The sequence below is a fragment of the Castor canadensis genome, chromosome 8 (genome assembly GCF_047511655.1).
Source record: "Castor canadensis chromosome 8, mCasCan1.hap1v2, whole genome shotgun sequence".
Lineage (NCBI taxonomy): Eukaryota > Metazoa > Chordata > Mammalia > Rodentia > Castoridae > Castor > Castor canadensis.
In genome coordinates this window covers 78,361,165-78,378,714 of record NC_133393.1, presented here as the reverse complement: position 1 = coordinate 78,378,714, position 17,550 = coordinate 78,361,165, and the positions used below count along the sequence as shown (strand labels likewise).

General features: G+C 35.8%; 1 protein-coding gene across 5 annotated transcripts in view; it reads right to left on the bottom strand.

Moving 5' to 3' along the window:
• Cntn1 (contactin 1) overlaps positions 1-17,550 on the bottom strand; it is a 355,859-nt gene that overhangs the window by 103,104 nt on the left and 235,205 nt on the right. For all 5 annotated transcript variants that reach the window (XM_074083135.1, XM_074083140.1, XM_074083139.1 and 2 more), the window contains 7 exons: positions 16,534-16,633; positions 16,184-16,365; positions 14,617-14,741; positions 13,846-13,963; positions 9,729-9,879; positions 816-943; positions 344-519 (listed from right to left, as the gene is read on the bottom strand). In XM_074083135.1, coding sequence (XP_073939236.1) covers positions 344-519; positions 816-943; positions 9,729-9,879; positions 13,846-13,963; positions 14,617-14,741; positions 16,184-16,365; positions 16,534-16,633 — 980 coding nt within the window. The remainder of the gene's footprint in view (positions 1-343; positions 520-815; positions 944-9,728; positions 9,880-13,845; positions 13,964-14,616; positions 14,742-16,183; positions 16,366-16,533; positions 16,634-17,550) is intronic.

Here is a 17,550-nt window from a genome sequence, read left to right as displayed (position 1 = left end):
TTACATCATTTAAAGTCAAAGTGAAAGCATAAGAACCTCAAGAGCATACATGCCGGGGTGTAACACTCACCAATGTAAGCACTGTATTATAGTTACAAGAGAAGAAAATGTACCAAAAGCCCAGTGAAAATTTGCTAAAATCTGCAGCAAAATCTTTCAGGCTAACTATTTAAGAAAGGTTTAGGAGTATCATAATAAATGTAAGAGGAACTATGAAAAGCCTTTTGGAAGGCTTTTCAGTCTCAAAAACAATCACATAAGATAGGATGGTACTAGTTGGAGTTTTAAAGCAGACACACAAGAATTATTTGGTTGTTAGTAAGATGAAACTTAAAATACATACCATAAAATTCCTCTGGTAATGAATATTCTCTTTGTTAAAATCAATCACATAGCCGTTAAAGGACCAAACAAATGTGAGATCCAGGGCTGGGTCAACAGACGCAGCACACTGCATGGTGGCATTTTCTCCAACAGTGATATCAGCGTTAATTGGGGCCAATATGATTCGTGTGGGATCTATTGTTTTCAAATAGAAGAATAAAGTGCAACTCAAGAAAGATGATACACCATATATCTGGTACATTAAAAGAATAAAAATCAACATATTTTGATTTCTTACTACAAAGGAACAAGATATTCCACATCCAAATCCCATGAACAATTTCATCAAGCCACAAAGATACCAAGAAAAGTTATCAATACATAGACCATGCTAGAAGCTTAGTTGTAAATCACATTTCTTTAGTACATTAGATACTAAGTACCATCAGACTTCAAATACAATGTTAATCAAATATCAAAAGATTTCTTACCTGTGATCACAAGAGTACCAGAGCTATTAGCTTTCCCTCTGTTGTTTTCTGCAAAGCAGGTATAGATACCTCCATCGTTCCTTGTAATGTTATTGATTTCCAAGCTCCCATCTTCCCAAATGAGTATTCTGTTGAAATGAAAAACATTCATAATTCACAAAATTAATTTAATAAAATTGTTGTACTTCTATTTTTTTTTGTTGTTAATACTGGGGGTTAAACTCAGGGTCTCACACTTGCTAGGCAGGTGCTCTGCCACTTAAGCCATGCCCACAGCTCTTTCTTGCTTTAGCTCTTTGTCATAGACTCTCTCCCTTTTAGCTGAGGCAGGCTTCAGACCGTGATCCCTCTACCTAGCCTCCCCTCATAGCTGGGATCATAGGTGTGCCACCACTCTCAGCCTGTTTGTTGAAATGAGGTCTCACTAACTTTTTCCCAATGCTGACATCAAACCACAATATTCTTGAGCTGTGCCTCCTGAGTATCTGTGATTCCAGATGTGTACCACAATGCCTGACAATATGTTTTTGATTATTATATTTTGTACAAGTCACTTGATCATAGGGCAATTTTAAGTGGAAACATTCTAATGTGTGTTTCTAATATTCCTTCCCAGCATTAACAATGTTGTAGAAAGCCACCGTCATCATTTTCTTTAACTATTGCAGGGCTTCTCTAGCTTATCTTCGGTTTGCCTCCTTGCCCCTCCATGCCTCCTTCCCACATGTCAATCAGATAGGTGGGCATAAGTGACCTAAGTCATAAGATGTCACTACTGGTCTGTGAAGTCACTCTACAGATTAAATCCTCTAGTGGCTTTCCATCTCAGAGTAAAAGCCACATCATTTACTCTACGAGGTTCTAGATAATTTCAAATTTATTTCTGGAGTTGTTCAGGTTTTTGTCAGTGACTCCTTCTATAAAGCTTTTATTTATTGACTTGTTTTTAACAAAGAGAAACACAGCTTCCTTAGGTCCAGTAAGCCATTTAGCAACTGTTAGTCTGGAGGCTTTACTCAGTGGACTGTGCTAGCATCAACTCTAGTAGGTCCTCTCTTACCTCATAAGTGTTTCCAGGCCCTTATACCAGGGATGGTCAAAACTTTCACCAGTGTCGCTTGGCTAGTCATTTGCATAACTGAGCCACTGAAGGAAACAAAGGAAACGTATATAATTCCTTCAAAAGTTACCTGCTTGGTTACTCCAGAGGCACCTGCACACCCATGTATATTGTAGCACTATTCACAATAGCCAAGTTATGGAAACAGCCAAGATGCCTCACTACTGACGAATGGATCAAGAAAATGTGGTATCTATACACAATGGAATTTTATGCAGCCATGAAGAAGAACGAAATGTTATCATTCGCTGGTAAATGGATGGAATTGGAGAACATCATTCTGAGTGAGGTTAGTCTGGCCCAAAAGACCAAAAATCGTATGTTCTCCCTCATATGTGGACATTAGATCAAGGGCAAACAAAACAAGGTGGTTAGACTTTGATCACAGATAAAAGCAAGAGCACAGAAGGGAGATATGAGGATATGTAAGACACCTAAAAAACTAGATAGCATCTGTTGCCCTCAACGCAGAGAAACTAAAGCAGATACCTTAAAAGCAACTGAGGCCAATAGGAAAAGGGGACCAGGAACTAGAGAAAAGGTTAGATCAAGAAGAATTAACCTAGAAGGTAACACACATGCACAGGAAATTAATGTGAGTCAACTCCCTGTATAGCTATCCTTATCTCAACGAGCAAAAAACCCTTGTTCCTTCTTATTATTGCTTATACTCTCTCTTCAACAAAATTAGAGATAAGGGCAAAATAGTTTCTGCTGGGTATTGAGGGGGTGAGAGGGAGAGGGAGAGGGTGGGGTGGGTGGTAAGGGAGGGGGTGGGGAAAGGGGGGAGAATTGACCCAAACATTGTATGCATATATGAATTTAAAAAAAGTTGTAAAAATAAAAAAAAAAGTTACCTGCTTATTTAGAAATATCCACCATTATAAGTGCAGAGACCTTGACAAAAGTGTCTTGATTTTTTTTCTTTGAAATAAAAATGACAATGAAGAAAGGAGAGAGAGAGACTGAAGGCCTAAGTTACAGATCCTCACTGTGAACCACTCTGCCAAGTTTTCCAAGGTAAAACCACTCATTGCAGTGTTTTTGTTTTGGAAATGAAATTTGTTTTCAGTTAGTGCTGATCCATAATTTAAATTCTCTTTAAAAAAAAAAAAAACGTAGAGTGCATTGCTGGTGGGACTTTGTATTTGAGTGTGGTTCTAGGGATGGAACCCAGGCCTTGTGTGTGTAGGCTAAAACAAGAAGTCTACCACTGAGCTCTAACTCCAGCCCCTGGTAGGACTCTTGTAACAAAAGAACACCAAATAGACAACAAATTTGTTACAGGAAAATTACCCTTGCCTCAAACTCAGAAGGGGCTACGAACAGGGTCAATATTTCTCAAAGAACACTTGACTTTCTGTGGAAAGTGCAATTATGTCCCCAAATTGTAATTTAACATAAACCACCAGCATCCTCTACAGTGAGCACCGGTGGTCCAAATAGGTGAGTTCTAGCTTCAAACCGAAGCAGTGAGACTTTTTAGCCTGTTTGTACAATGCTTTCCCTGTATATACTACATTTTTTCACAAGCGACACCTGTCTATCATCTATCATCTATCTATATATCTATATCCTGCCAAAACTTGGAATTCAAGGCTTGTGGCCATATTCATTTATCAAGTGAAATAAATATTGTGCAAAAAGTTAATTTTTTAAAAATTTTTTCTTTTATTCATATGTGCATACAATGTTTGGGTCATTTCTCCTCCTTCTCCCCGCCCCTTCTCTTACCCTCCCACTCCCCCGCCCCTTGCTACCAGGCAGAAACTATTTTGCCCTTATCTCTAATTTTGTTGAAGAGAGAGTATTAGCAATAATAGGAAGGACCAAGGGTTTTTGTTAGCTGAGATAAGGATAGCTATACAGGGAGTTGACATGCATTGCTTTCCTGTACATGTGTGTCACCTGTACGTTTCCTGTACATGTTTGAGAAATTAATTCTTCTCAAACTAAACGAAAAAGTTAATTTGAGTTGAATATGCTATGCTTGTTTCTGACTCAACATTAGAGTTTTTATTTTTTACTTGGAATTTAAATAGGCTATTAGACAAAACTAATAATTTTGATATATTCTTTCTTTGAGAAATATTAAAGGGGAGCCAAGGTAGTGAAAATAATACTGTTTTCACATCAAGGAATCATTATCAGAACAGAGCTCCCAAAATGTCAGCTGTGTCTTGAGTAAAATCTTCATTAGGAAAACCGTGTGCAAGGAGCAGGGAACAAAAGGACGAGATGGTGACACGTGCTCTCCAATGCAGGGGGAAAGCAAGGCAGGAGAGCAACGGAGCTGAAAGAACTTGGTAGATTAAACTATTCAGAACTGCTAAGTGGACTCTTGTACTATGTAAGTTCAACAGCTCTAAGAAGATACAGATACGGTAGAAAAAGAATGAAAATTTTCACCATAAAACCAGTCATTGCCACTCTATCACAGAGATTTTGATGATTCTAGTTAGTATTATTTATGGTCTTGTCTATGTGCACACATGTACATACACACCCAACACACACACACACAGAGTAAAGCTGTATTGGCATTCAACATGCAATTCATCTTCTCAGATTTCTTTTTCCTGATACATATTTCATCTGAAATTCTTCAACTTAACTCATTTAACAGTACCTTTCCCCTGACTATATTGATGTCAGAAGTTTGTGTGCATTTTACTTATGGCCACATTTCCACCATATAACAGGAACTATAAAATTCTTTAGGTCAGGAATATTCTCTTTGTTAAAATCAGTCACATAGCCATTGAAGGACTAAGTAAATGCAAGATCCAAGTTACAATCAAAGGAGCAGCACATTGCCTTGTGGCATGTGATATCAGCTGCTCATTTTTTCATTAAAAAAAAACCCCACAATTATTTGTCAAAGGCACTCATTAATTACTATGATGTTAATCATTAAATAGGCATTCAATAAGCCTTTCTTTTTAAATAAATGAGCAACATGAGCTTAATGAAGCAAGTGTATTTTTATATCCTACACAAACTAAGATTTAAATCACTATGGGACAAGCTCAGGCAGTTTATAAGCCTGAAAGAAATGACCAAGGCCTTCTAGAAATGTAACTTCAGGACTTCAATTATGCTTTCAAGTTAGGGCAGACTGTCATGTCCACTACTACAAAGAGGTATAGACATATTTTAGTTTCAGAAACTTTTAAAGAAATATGTTTCATATCTCCCTTAGTAAGAGCTTCTGGAATACATTAGTATTTAGGAAATTTTTCTTTGAACAGAACCCTCATCACTCATGCTGCATCAATTCCCTCAGGGGATCTGCTTCTTCCCTGGGGGCTAGAGCTAAAAATTCACTGTTTTGTTATACAAGCCTTCATACTTAGATCCAATATTGGACTGCTTGACATTGGAGTTTTACTTTCTCTAAATGCATAATTTTCAAACGTTATCTTGGAAAGTTTGCACAGAACATATAAACATACGCTCTGTTTGAAAGGGAGTCTGGTAAAAGACAATAGTATTTATCTGCCTTACTAAGAAAACTCTCAGTATAAGAAAATATTGAAAGTTCTAATAATACGTTGCAAGATCTCCTTTTCTTGTTTAGTTATGCCATTCCAAATTAAAAGCTCATTTCAGGATACTTTTTGCTCTTGAAAAACAAATGGAGTATTAAAATAATGTGATAATAAAAACAGTTACCTGATACCATAGGAGCTTGGAGAACTTGCCTCTTTCTCCAATGTGAGGATGGTAATTAACCCATCATAGTATTTATCCTGGACTGCACTTTGCATGTGCCTGAGAAGGCCTGTTCCTAAAAGACCTTGACTCCTCTGATCAGAATTACTGGCCAGTGTACTCTCCAGTGGCCTTACATAGTCTCTTAGAACTGCACTGTGTCCAACTCACTGCAGCCAAATCCTTTCTCCTTCCTTCTCTCCCTCCTTCTAGGACAGACCTGAATCTCAGTCAGCTGCCCCAGTCTCCACCCAGCTTCCTCTCTATTTTCCTTCCAATACCATTAATAAACTCTAACTTGTCTAAACTGTCCTGGCTTCTGAGAGAGCAGATATTAACACAGTACCAATATTAATACTTTTTGTCATTAAGCTATAGGGTAAGTCCTTGCCAAACCTCCTCCTGTTTAATTATTTTTTAAGCAAAGTAGTAAAAATTACAGTCATGTTACAGTTGAAAAAGGTACAAAATTCTTTCTAAGGTCCATAGTAATATTTTTAATTTACTTATATATGTTAGCTCACAATTGATATTTATCATCTTTAAAGGGTATATCACCATAGACAGGTGTGGTAGTATACATCTATAATCCAAGCTACTTGGGAGGATGAGGCTAGAGGATTGCAAATTCAAAGCCAGCTCTGGCAAAGTCAGTGAGACCCTATCTCAAAAACAAAATACAAGACAAATGGGTGGAGGTGTTTAATTGGTTGAGTGCTTGCCTAGCATGTAGATGGTCTTGGGTTCAATTCTAGCACAGAAAGAAAAAAATATATATATACACACAGTAATGAACCACATAACAATCCTTAAACTAATGGCAGACCACATGCACAATAGTGGTTCTATGAGATTGCAGTGAAGCTGAAAAATTGCAGCCACCTGTTATGTAGCTGTCACACTGTCAGGTGCAAGGCATTGTGTTTGTGGCGAGGCTCATGTAAAGAAACCTACAGTGCTGACAGTTGATAATGATAATGAATGACTTTGACTGGCTTATGAATTTAATATAGTATACTTTTGTCATTATTTAAGAGAATCCTACTTATTGCAAAACACAGTTTTCTGTTAGACAGGATGTGGTGTTATGCCGGCAGCAGCTCACATAGCTCATGTTTAACACCTCTCTTGATTGTATAATTTTCTCTTGTGCTTTTCTAAATCTCATGTGGTTAGGTTCACCATGGCTACTGAAGCAGCAGGCTGATGCTGATGCAGATCGCATAGCACAGGTGTACCCTCTAGATTCATGTACACACACTGGGATGTTCACACGGCAATGAAATCACCCAATGACACAGTTCTCAGAGTGGAGCCCTGGTATTCAGTGAAACATGACTGTGTGTACTTCCTTGTGTCATTTCTTCTATATATTCAGCCATTTCTCCCTTGACATTAAAATTACTTTTCAGTAAGATTATTTAGGAAAATGTTTTTGTAATAATGCTCCTTTATTCTTAAATCAATGTGGATTAAATTCTCAGGTTCTCCCTTCCTTTCTTCCTTCCTTCTTTCCTTCCTTCCTTTCTTTCTTTTCAGTTCTGGAGATTGAACTCAGGGCCCTACTCTATCACTTGAGAAATCCTCTAGCCATTTTTGCTATAGTTATTTTTCAAAGAAGGTCTGGCCTTTATATCTGGGCCTGGCTGGCTACACTTCCACCTAGCTGAAATGATAGGCATGGACCACCACACCCAGCTTTTATTGGTTGAGATGGGTTCTTCAGGAATTTTTGCCCAGGCTGGTCTTGAACTGTGATCCTTCCAATCTCTGTCTCTCAAGGAGCTAGGGTTACAGACTTGAGCCACTACACCCAGTTTTTTATGGTCATTTCCAGTTAATACCATATGGATCTGCCAACAGGCTAGGAACAATTTGGTCTTTAGACAATTATCACTTACAGTCAAAATTTTTCTTGGATAACTTCTACTTTATTTGTTTATTGATCAAACATAGAAACTGTCCAGTAGAAAATAATCATGAGATCCATGACTGAAATAAAGGTGATGTAAGAGCTACTAGCAGTCTGTCAAATATAAAAGAAAATATGTTATTTGAACCCAAGATCATACAATTAAGAACGTTAAGTACAATTTACCAAGATTCAAGGCTCTTCCTTATCAAGGGCAAATGTTGCTTACACCATTCTATAAGCCACTAACCAGGCACAGAAAAAAACTTTGTTTGGTGAACTTATTTTGTAATTATAGTTATTATTATATTTATGCTTAAAGACTTATTATTAGTCTTTAGATATTCTTTTACAATATATATTTGTATTTATTATTTACAAATACAGAAATTTGCTTAATTTTTCTTTATAATACTATTTTATAATATTCACACATATTTGTACATGAATATTATATCTATTGTAAAGGAGTACTTACACTGAAATATTAATGAATTAAAGGAGTGAGACAAAATTGAACTTACAGACTCATCAAGGAAGTAATACAATTTGACTTCAAAATCTTTAAAACTATCATAGCACAACCAAAATTATAAGAGTTTAGGATCTGGATCCTTCTTTCTCTGTCTTTTGTTTTTTTCTAAAACAAACTGATATTTAAGAAAAACAAGTCCACGAGACATGGTTCTGAGCAATCCATGATTGGAGAGACTCAGGACCGTGACCTTCATCTGAACTAGAACAAGACTTCCTCAAAGAGGGAGAGAGCAGTGGGATGTTAGGTTGTTGCAGGAGTGAGAACCTAAAAATAGGGCAACTTGAACAAAGTGACTCTTCCTTTCACAAGGATATCTCCCAATATCATTTTGTTAAAGTTTTAAAAACTCTTAGGTCAAATATATTGACTTTGGAATTTAATGTGTTTGAGTAAGAACCTGCTGTTCCCTCCCTCCTGCCTCTTTCTACGTAGTCATACTTGTAACCATCCTAGTAACAGAACTGTGCTTCCATACTCTCACTCCATGTCAACATGACACAAGTTCTAGTTCCAGTTTGGACATTCTTAATATATTTCCAGGTCACTTTAACTCTTCTAGGCCTTAAATGTATCAAAATAGGGCTGATAATATCCATAACAATAATCCCCATAATAATAATCATATTTTTGGATTATTTTGAAGGTCTATTTTCTATAACTTTGCCATAATAGTCTTTCCAAAGTCAAAAATTATGTTTTTCTTCCCTTGTTTAGGCCTTCAGACAGATTTCCATTATTTTTACACAAGGCCCAGAGCCCACAGCACTAAAGGTTTTGTCATTTGTGATCTGTCTACATCTCATCTCTAAGTCTTCTGTATTTTCCCTAAACACAAATTGTACTTATTTTGGCTCTTGCACGTCCTTATACATTCTATCCTCCTTGCCGTAGGCCCTTTGCACGTGCTGCCTTCAATTCCTGGAATACATAACACCCCACATCCCACCTATCTCCCATTTGGCCTTCTCTATCTCATACAAAATTGAAATAGAAAAAACATAAATAATTAACATATAAGTCATAATATATATACACATATATACAGCCTCTATAAAACAGGAAATATTTGGTGTTATTTATATATATATAAATAATACGTGCAAATTGTACTCTGCTTTTTTTGCCTGTCCCAAAGCCACCAAAATATTGGTAGTCTACTTCTATGGGGAATGATGAGAACATCTGTCGATTTTAGAAGATGAAAAGTCATATGTATATGGAAGTCACCATTGTATTTTCCTACCAATATATTTAGTAGGTAATTGTATAAGATTATGCTAAATAAAAATGGATATGAATGCCTCGGTTAGAAAAAAATAAGTTAGAGAAATCCTGTTTTATTTCCTTTTGTTGGTTAGCTGTGTGACAGTAGGCAGTTTACAAATACTTTTGAGCTTCAATTTTCTAAATTCTGAAATACAATTATAAAATATATAAATAAACTATATGATTCTGAAAATTCTAGTTTTAATGGATACTGGCATGAATGGGCAAGTGTTTCTGTTCATTGGTTCTATGGGGAAAGTTGGAAGAAACAATATTTCTACTAATAGTGTGAAAACAAGTCTTCTGCAGAATAAAGCCTCCCACATGGCTCATTTCAATTAGATTCCTAGTTTCTCAACTGACCTGCTGCTGTTGACAAGCCACTCTGTCCCTTTACTCCAGGAAAACTTCGGTTTAGGTGCAGCTTTAGGTTTGCATTCAATTATTACCCTTCCTCCCTTTGCAGCCAGGATCTTTTTCCTCATAGGATTAAATTCAAAAGTTGGAGCCAAAGCTAAAAGGAAAACAATTATTTTTTCTTTTTATTAGAGTCTTTTATTCCATTTTGACTAACAGCTAGTAGATAGGATTAATCTCAGTAAATGTGATTGGCTATGATCCACAGATATTTCGTATCTAGTAGTTTTTATGTAATAGCTTTTACACTTCATAAAACACACCCAATTCAAATGTACAGTTTTTGAAAATCTGATTAATTATTATAAACTTTAGCTATCACCAAATGTGGTGGACATATTCAACTCAAAAGGCATCAAATTCAATTGTTTTGATTCAATTCCACCAGGGAGGTTAAGTGAAAGGCTGGGGGACCTAAGCAGCACTGGTTACACATGGGCACAGTCCATCTTCTCAACCACACTTTGAGTGAATTGTTCCCAGGTTACACATGACAGAATTGAAATCTATTAAGAGTATATAATTTTGCAAAAGTGCCACAGGTAGTAATGGATGTGTTCACATTGGAATCTAGGTATTTATGTTTCCAAAACATGTTCTTTTCACTAGAAATTCACTGAGCACAAAACTATGTCCATAGCTACTCAGTGAGATTGCAAAATAGAGAACTCCTGCCTTTCATGACCTGTGACAAATAGCTGTGGAAATGGCAGAGGCAATCAAGAAACTGAGGCACACATGATCCAGCTGTAGTGCCTCCAGAACTCAAAGTTCAAAACAGTAATTAAGAAATCAAGACAGAGTGTCTGACAGAGGGTTACTCTATTGATGGCATGCCCTAACTCCCCTCAGGGTTCCCACATTCGGGCCACTGCTCAACCTCCTTGGCTACTGGCAGATTGCAAGGGGCTGTCATCCATGTACTGTAACAAGCTCTGTGGTTGTGTCCCTTTTGAGTTGTCTTAGGCCAATGTATATCTCTGACTCTTCATCACTTAGTCCAGTGACTCTCAAATGTTACCTGTGTGTCAAAATATTCTGAGGATCTTGTTAAAATGTCTCTTAGGTAGGTCTGGGGCAAGCCTGAGATCGTTCACTCCTAATGAGCTCTTAAGTATTGCCACTGCTCTTGCTACTCTGAGGAAGACACTTGCAGCAAGGAGTTAGTCTATTCCATTGTTCCTTTAGTCTGAATTTTGGCAATTGGCAAAAAATAAATAGCCAACCACCTTGTTGTACACTTAATACAGTGCCAGGTATTTTGCAAAGGCTCAATGAACATTGTGAGTGATATATTGCATATAAAAGAAAATTTAATAAGAATACATTTTACAAATTGAAACCCACCTAGAATATAAGAATGTTTCTTGAATCAATTATGGTTTTAATGAAATCTTGGCTGGATGTTGTCCTTTAGATGGCTTCATATTTATCTGATATCCTGATTTCTAGCAAAAGAATCTAGACTATGTGTATCTTTTTGAAGCAAGAAGGAATAAGGGAATATTTTCCCCCTCAGCTAAGAAGGTTTGGTATATTTCTTATCTCTTTTGTTGTTTACTACATCACATGCATTAACTAAAAGAATGAGATCTGGTAAAGAGTAAGTGCTCAATAAATATTTGGTGGAGAAATAGAAGAATTGGCTTCATAATTCAGAAACAGAGAGGGGGGAAGAGAAAGATGTGTACAGAGAAGCACTGTTCCTAAAAGTATAATGAAAAAGAATAGATTGACACAAATATAAAGATGTATAGAAACTACTGATCTTAGGCTCAAAATGCTCAGCTTGCTTAATTACTACATTAATATTCATTAAATGATTTAAAGATTTTAGGCTTGAATATAGAAGATATTTTAGTCTAACCCAATGAATTTTTATACTTCTTTTTCATAATGTAAGAAAATTGAGCAGAAAGTTTACAAAAGAATTCAAATTCACTTCATATTTTTCTCAAAGAGTCAAAGGATATCATATCCCCTTGTACCAGTGATATATAGACTGTAATTTTGCTTGACACACTAAATAACTAGAGTAAATATGATTCAAGGAATTTAGACCTTAGGGAAGAAGTGGAGAGAGCTCACCAGCATTATAAGCAGTAAGTAAAGTTAAAATTCAGAAATTCTTGGCTTTAGCTCTTTTTGAGGACATTTTCTTCAGTACTTTTTTTTTTATAATTCTCTTATTTCCTACCATTTTCTTTTATTGTCACTTGGTGTCTAGTGATGTCAATGGTTTGAAGAATTTCCTCTTGGTGCAGCAAGAATAAAATTGGCTTCATTGAGTCATTGCTCTATCTCATAAGAAACCAGTTCTACAAGAAGAAGCCTAACTAACTGAATTCATTACCAACACTCTGACTACAAATGGTGACAACTTTAAATATGTAAAGGATAGGATATAATAAGACGTTGGTTAAAGTAATTGCAATGAAGTAAAGGAGAATATAAAAGATTTGAGAGATACTGATGGTGTAAACTAGAGAAGTTCAGTGAATGTAGCTCATGGGGGAGAAGAATCTGGTGGACTCTACCATTCTTTAGAACAAATAGTCTTTGAGGAGGAGAAGGTGTAGGTGTGTTTGGGGATCTATTGAAATCAGTTTCAAACATGTTAAATTTGTGCTATCCGTGGAGTTACCTAAATAAATGAACATTTATGTTTTTTTTAATGTATTTTTATTTTTATTTCTCCTTTTATTTTATAGGTTTTTCTTTTACTTACATGTGCATACATTGTTTGTGCCACCTCCCCGCAACCCCAACCCTTCACTCCCCTAACCCTTGGCTTCCAGGCAGAACATGTTCTGCCCTCTTCTTTTCCAATTTTGTCAAAGAGAAAACATAAGAGAAAATAAGAAAGACATAGTATTTTTGCTAGTTTGACTGCTAGAAAGAACTTATATTGAATCAAGCTGAGGATAAGTATCTAAAACAAGAGATAGAAATTATAGGGTCACTAATAATGGGGAAAAGAAATCAAATAAAAATTTTAGTAATAATCCAGGAATGACAACAAAGAATGTGTGAAGGGATGTAAGAGTAAAATAAAATGGAACCAGGGACATGGAAGCTAGGAAAGAGCAAAATTTCTAGACAGGCAGAGGAGATAATGAAGAAAGAATAATGAAGGAGATAGAGGAGAAATGATCTGGGAGGTGTGAGAGCTTAGAGTAACCAAAGACAAGAAAGATGAGTGTTCAAGAACAAAACATGACTAAAAGGCAATTTGAGCAAATATGTGTACACACACACAAGAAGGGATAAATGTTTATATCACATATCAAGGAGAAAATAGGAATGACTATAGAGCAGAGAGGTAGAAGGATAGAGGAGACACATTTCCTCCTGTGGCTGAAGAATATTGGACAAGTATAGTAAAGAAGTAGCTTTGAGTGAAAGACGGGAAGTCGAAATACTTTATGCCAAAGGGTTTCAGTTTTCACAGAGAGTGAGAAGACACTATGGAGGCAGCAGTCAAAGTGGGGTAAGGGATTGGAGGAAAGACCTGAGGATTTTGAATAGCAACTATAGTGTGAGATCCAAGGACTAGTAAAGACTCATGATACAGTATTGTAGCACAAGTCTTCAATGTAATGTGATTTTGTAAGCAATATCTAGCTGTGCAGACATATGAGAGGACAAGACCTGCCAAAACTGGCATGAGGCCTTGGGTGCCATCACAAGCATCTAAATAAATAAATAATAAAATAAAGTGGCCCATGTAAATTTTGGTTTACTATTTTAAAAATGTTAAAAGAACAATGTTGTATAGAGGATAGCTGCTTAATTAAAAATAAAATAATATGATTTAATTAAATAAGAACTTACAAATAGTTAGCGTTTTCAAACAACAGAAGATTATAGTTACTTTTTCTTTATTTAAATGTTCAATGAACCAAAAACAATACTATTCCTTTCTAAAGCACATTTCAAAAGGTTTTAACTTTAGCAATTATAATAGTAAAGCGAAACCAAATGTGATCTATAGACACTATATCATCTTTTTGTAAGTTGCTTGCTGTATAAACATTGAAAAGACATTAATAATGATACTAACCCAGGATCTTTAGCTCAGCATTTGCGTAAATGACTCCATAACTGTTTTCTGCTATGCACTGATACATACCAGCATTTTCAAAAGTCACATCATACAATCTCAGTTCCCCTTTATGATACTGAAAAGAATAAAAGTAAAACACATAGTCTTGATATATTTTAATAGAAATGCTTTCATTTAAGTTTGTGCTTAATTGTCATTTAATTTAGATAGGTTATACTCATCTGCCTCACTGTTACCTAAAATATGTAGAGTGGGATTTTTGTGGCATGGGGAAGAAAGGCCCACTTACCAATGGCTCCTGTTCTATTCATCTCACAGAGCTGAGAGTCTACATTTTTCCCTTTTGGACCAGCTGGGAGATTACAGTGGGATGGTATAGTGGGGATCCCACTGCTTCTACTTGTCTCTGGGACTAAAGGTAAGACTTAGAGCATCTCTCTTACCTGTTTCTGTGGGGTTCAAGGAAACTGGTGAGAAAGAGGGGACAGTTTCAGGTGTTGGAGGTAGATGAGAAGGAAGTGGGGGGTGGGAAATTGGAACAAAGGAAAAAATAAGAGAGAGGTAAGGATGAGATTACGGAAAGTTGTTTAAATTGAAAGAAGATGTTTAATGTTCAGTTTATTGCATGTTGTTTTTTAATGAAGCTTTTATATTTCAGGGTCCAAATACCCTTATTCTACTGACTCTCCTGCTATACTTACGCTGGGACCACCCTGAAATGATGCCTGAATATAAAGTCAGGGATAGCAAAGCACTAAACATACATACCGCATATCCATTTTTCAGCCATCGGATTGTAGGAATGGGCTTCCCGGTGGCCACACAAGGCCAGTAGAGGTCACTTCCTATGTCAACCTCTGTGTCATTGATATGCTCTACCCATTCAGGAAATGCTAAAAAGTAAAGAACATTACAAATGTCAAACACAAATCTCAACAACCACCATAATCATAAACATTACATTTTGTTAATTGTATTCTTCAGTATGTGTCCTGACATCAATGTGACAGCTATTGAAATTGTATTTGCATAGGTCTGTATCCTACACAAATCCTGCTGTTATCACAGAATGAAGTAACTATAGTTTAATTAGCAGTTACATTTATATTTTAAATCATGTTGTTTTGAAAACTAAATTGATTTTTTTTCCTTCACATAAATCTTTCGATCTGTCAAAATGAGAATTTGAAGATTTAAAGTAATATATCTTGATTGGTATACCATCATCTTTTCACCTTTTGGGTAAAGATTCAGATTTTTTTCTCCACTCCCTCAGGTACACATTATCTTCAGGTATACATATGTATATATTACATATATACATATATATATGTTGATTTAGGATTTTTTTCAGTAATCATATTGGTCTGTGGATATAATTTTTAAAAATTTAATATTGGAAGATATCTTCATGTTAATTGGTAGTATTATTTTTAAATTTTACAGTTCTAACCAGAATTGTTCTCCTCTTATGAGGACACTCCATGTACACTTGGCAAGTGTCAAGCGAATACTATCACGTCATTAGATATACACGTAGAGTTTGGGGGACGTGCCTTGGTTAGAGCTCTGAGGGTATAGTGCATGTTGAACACCATGGTCGTGGATGAGATCATTGAGGGAATGATAGAAGCAGAGTATAGGTTCAAAGAGTGAACACCAATTGCTCCAATGTTAGAAAGGCATGGAGTTAAGAGGATACTGCAAAAGAGAGTGAGAGTATTGTACAGGGAAATTAACAGAGTGTGGGTTCCAGGTGCCAAGTACAGAAAGTGAATCAGGGAGGAGAGAGAGCTCAGTGTGTTCACTGATATTGTCAGATAATATATAGCTGAAAACTGAGCTTCAGTTTTAGCAACTAGACATCATTGGTGATTATGAAAAGAAAGGCTTCAGTGGAGAAGTATAGTTGAAAACCAAGTTGGAGTGCACTTCAGAGAGAAGAAAACTAGAGACAATATTTTGGGAGTGTGGATGAATCTATCAAGATTTTTTATTATGTTTTGGGAGAGACTGGAAGAAGAAAAATGAGGCATTAGATTTAAAAATGAATGATCTTAATGAAGCATTGTGAGTGTTTACTCACATTGTAAATATAGAAATGATTTCAGCTCAAAAAGTTTCAAGTGTTGCCTGAAAAAAAAAAAAAGATCTTCCCAGGTAAAAGTTTAGTATAATGTGTGAGAATCAAAGATTTGCACCAAGATAATTTTGTCCAAGAAAAAACTTTCTGCAGAGTATGATATACATCACTATTTTAAAAATTGTTAACTTTATATGGCAGTTTTCAGGTATGGCAATAGCTCTAAGATTTATAGAAAATTGAAATATCTACCTTGGACATAAATTCTTGCCTGGTGTTTATCCTTTCCTTTAATGTTCTCAGCCTCACATTCATATATGCCTTCATCTTCTAGCTGAATGTTGAAGATCTTGAGGACAGCCCCTGAGGTGCTAATCTCAGCAGTGCTTGGCATTGGTTCTAGGACCTTCCGCCATCGGATGTCAGGAACAGGACTTTAAATAAAAGATACAAGAGCTTGAAAGCAACAGAATGTACAAGACCTTGTGTTTATAGCTAACCTAGGTTTATAGCTAAGCATTTACATCTCTTATTTCCTAAAAGGGTTCAAAACTAATATTGTTCTATATATGGTAATGAAAACCATTACAACACATACTTACTTTCCAAGTGCAAAACATTCTAAAGTCACATTTTGGCCCATCAATGCATATACATCCTTGAACTGCACTACAATATCAGCAGGATATGGTTTTGTTGTTCCTAATATTAAAAGAAACACAAACATCTGTGAATTATTAAGCACACTACTTATTTTTAACATTGTAGGATTAGAACTGCTTTAATATGAAAGTCTTTTCTCTATACTGGTCATATTGCAATATATAGACTTGTTTGTTTATATCCAATATGTATAAGTATGCACTTCATGAAGCATTTTTAATACTTTCCAACAACTGTATAACTAATCTGAATCAATTCACTGCAAATATTCAAGGAGTTGTTAAGGAGCATCAAATATGTAAAAAAATGTGATCAGTGCTACACAGAACTTAGGAAAACAGCAAAAGAAGAAAGGAAATGAGGGAAAATAGAAAAAAAGAGAGTAGAATAGAAAGAAGGGGGTTAAGAAAAGAAAGAGAAAAGAAAAAACTTTCTACAGACATGAAGGCAAATGGGAAGCAAGTTAAAAAGGAAAGAGGGAAAGAAGGAAAATATTTATTCAGACAATACTGTGCTACTCAATCTATGCCATTTATTTAGCATATCAGTCCTAAGAAACAGACTTAGAAAGCCTAATAAATTGTTTAGGATGATAATGTGAGCTTGTACATTACACTACATAATGTTAAGGACACTAATAAATACATAATGGCATAATATATACATTAAAATGAAATAACTAGTCTGAAAGAGTAACTTACCAAGGGGGGAATTTGAAGTATGGAGGGGCTATAGGAATCTCAGACAAAGACCAGTTCAACAAGAACAGTTCAGGTTGAGGAAATAGGATATTATGACAAAGTGCCTAGGTAGAGTAAGGGATTACAAAAGGTCTAGGAACTTAAATGACTTAAAATATATGTAGTTGGAGATCAGCTTGAACTCAAAATGTAGCAGGCCTAAATGCATGATACTAAAAGTTTTGAAATTAATTTCCTCAGTGGCTAATGACCAGT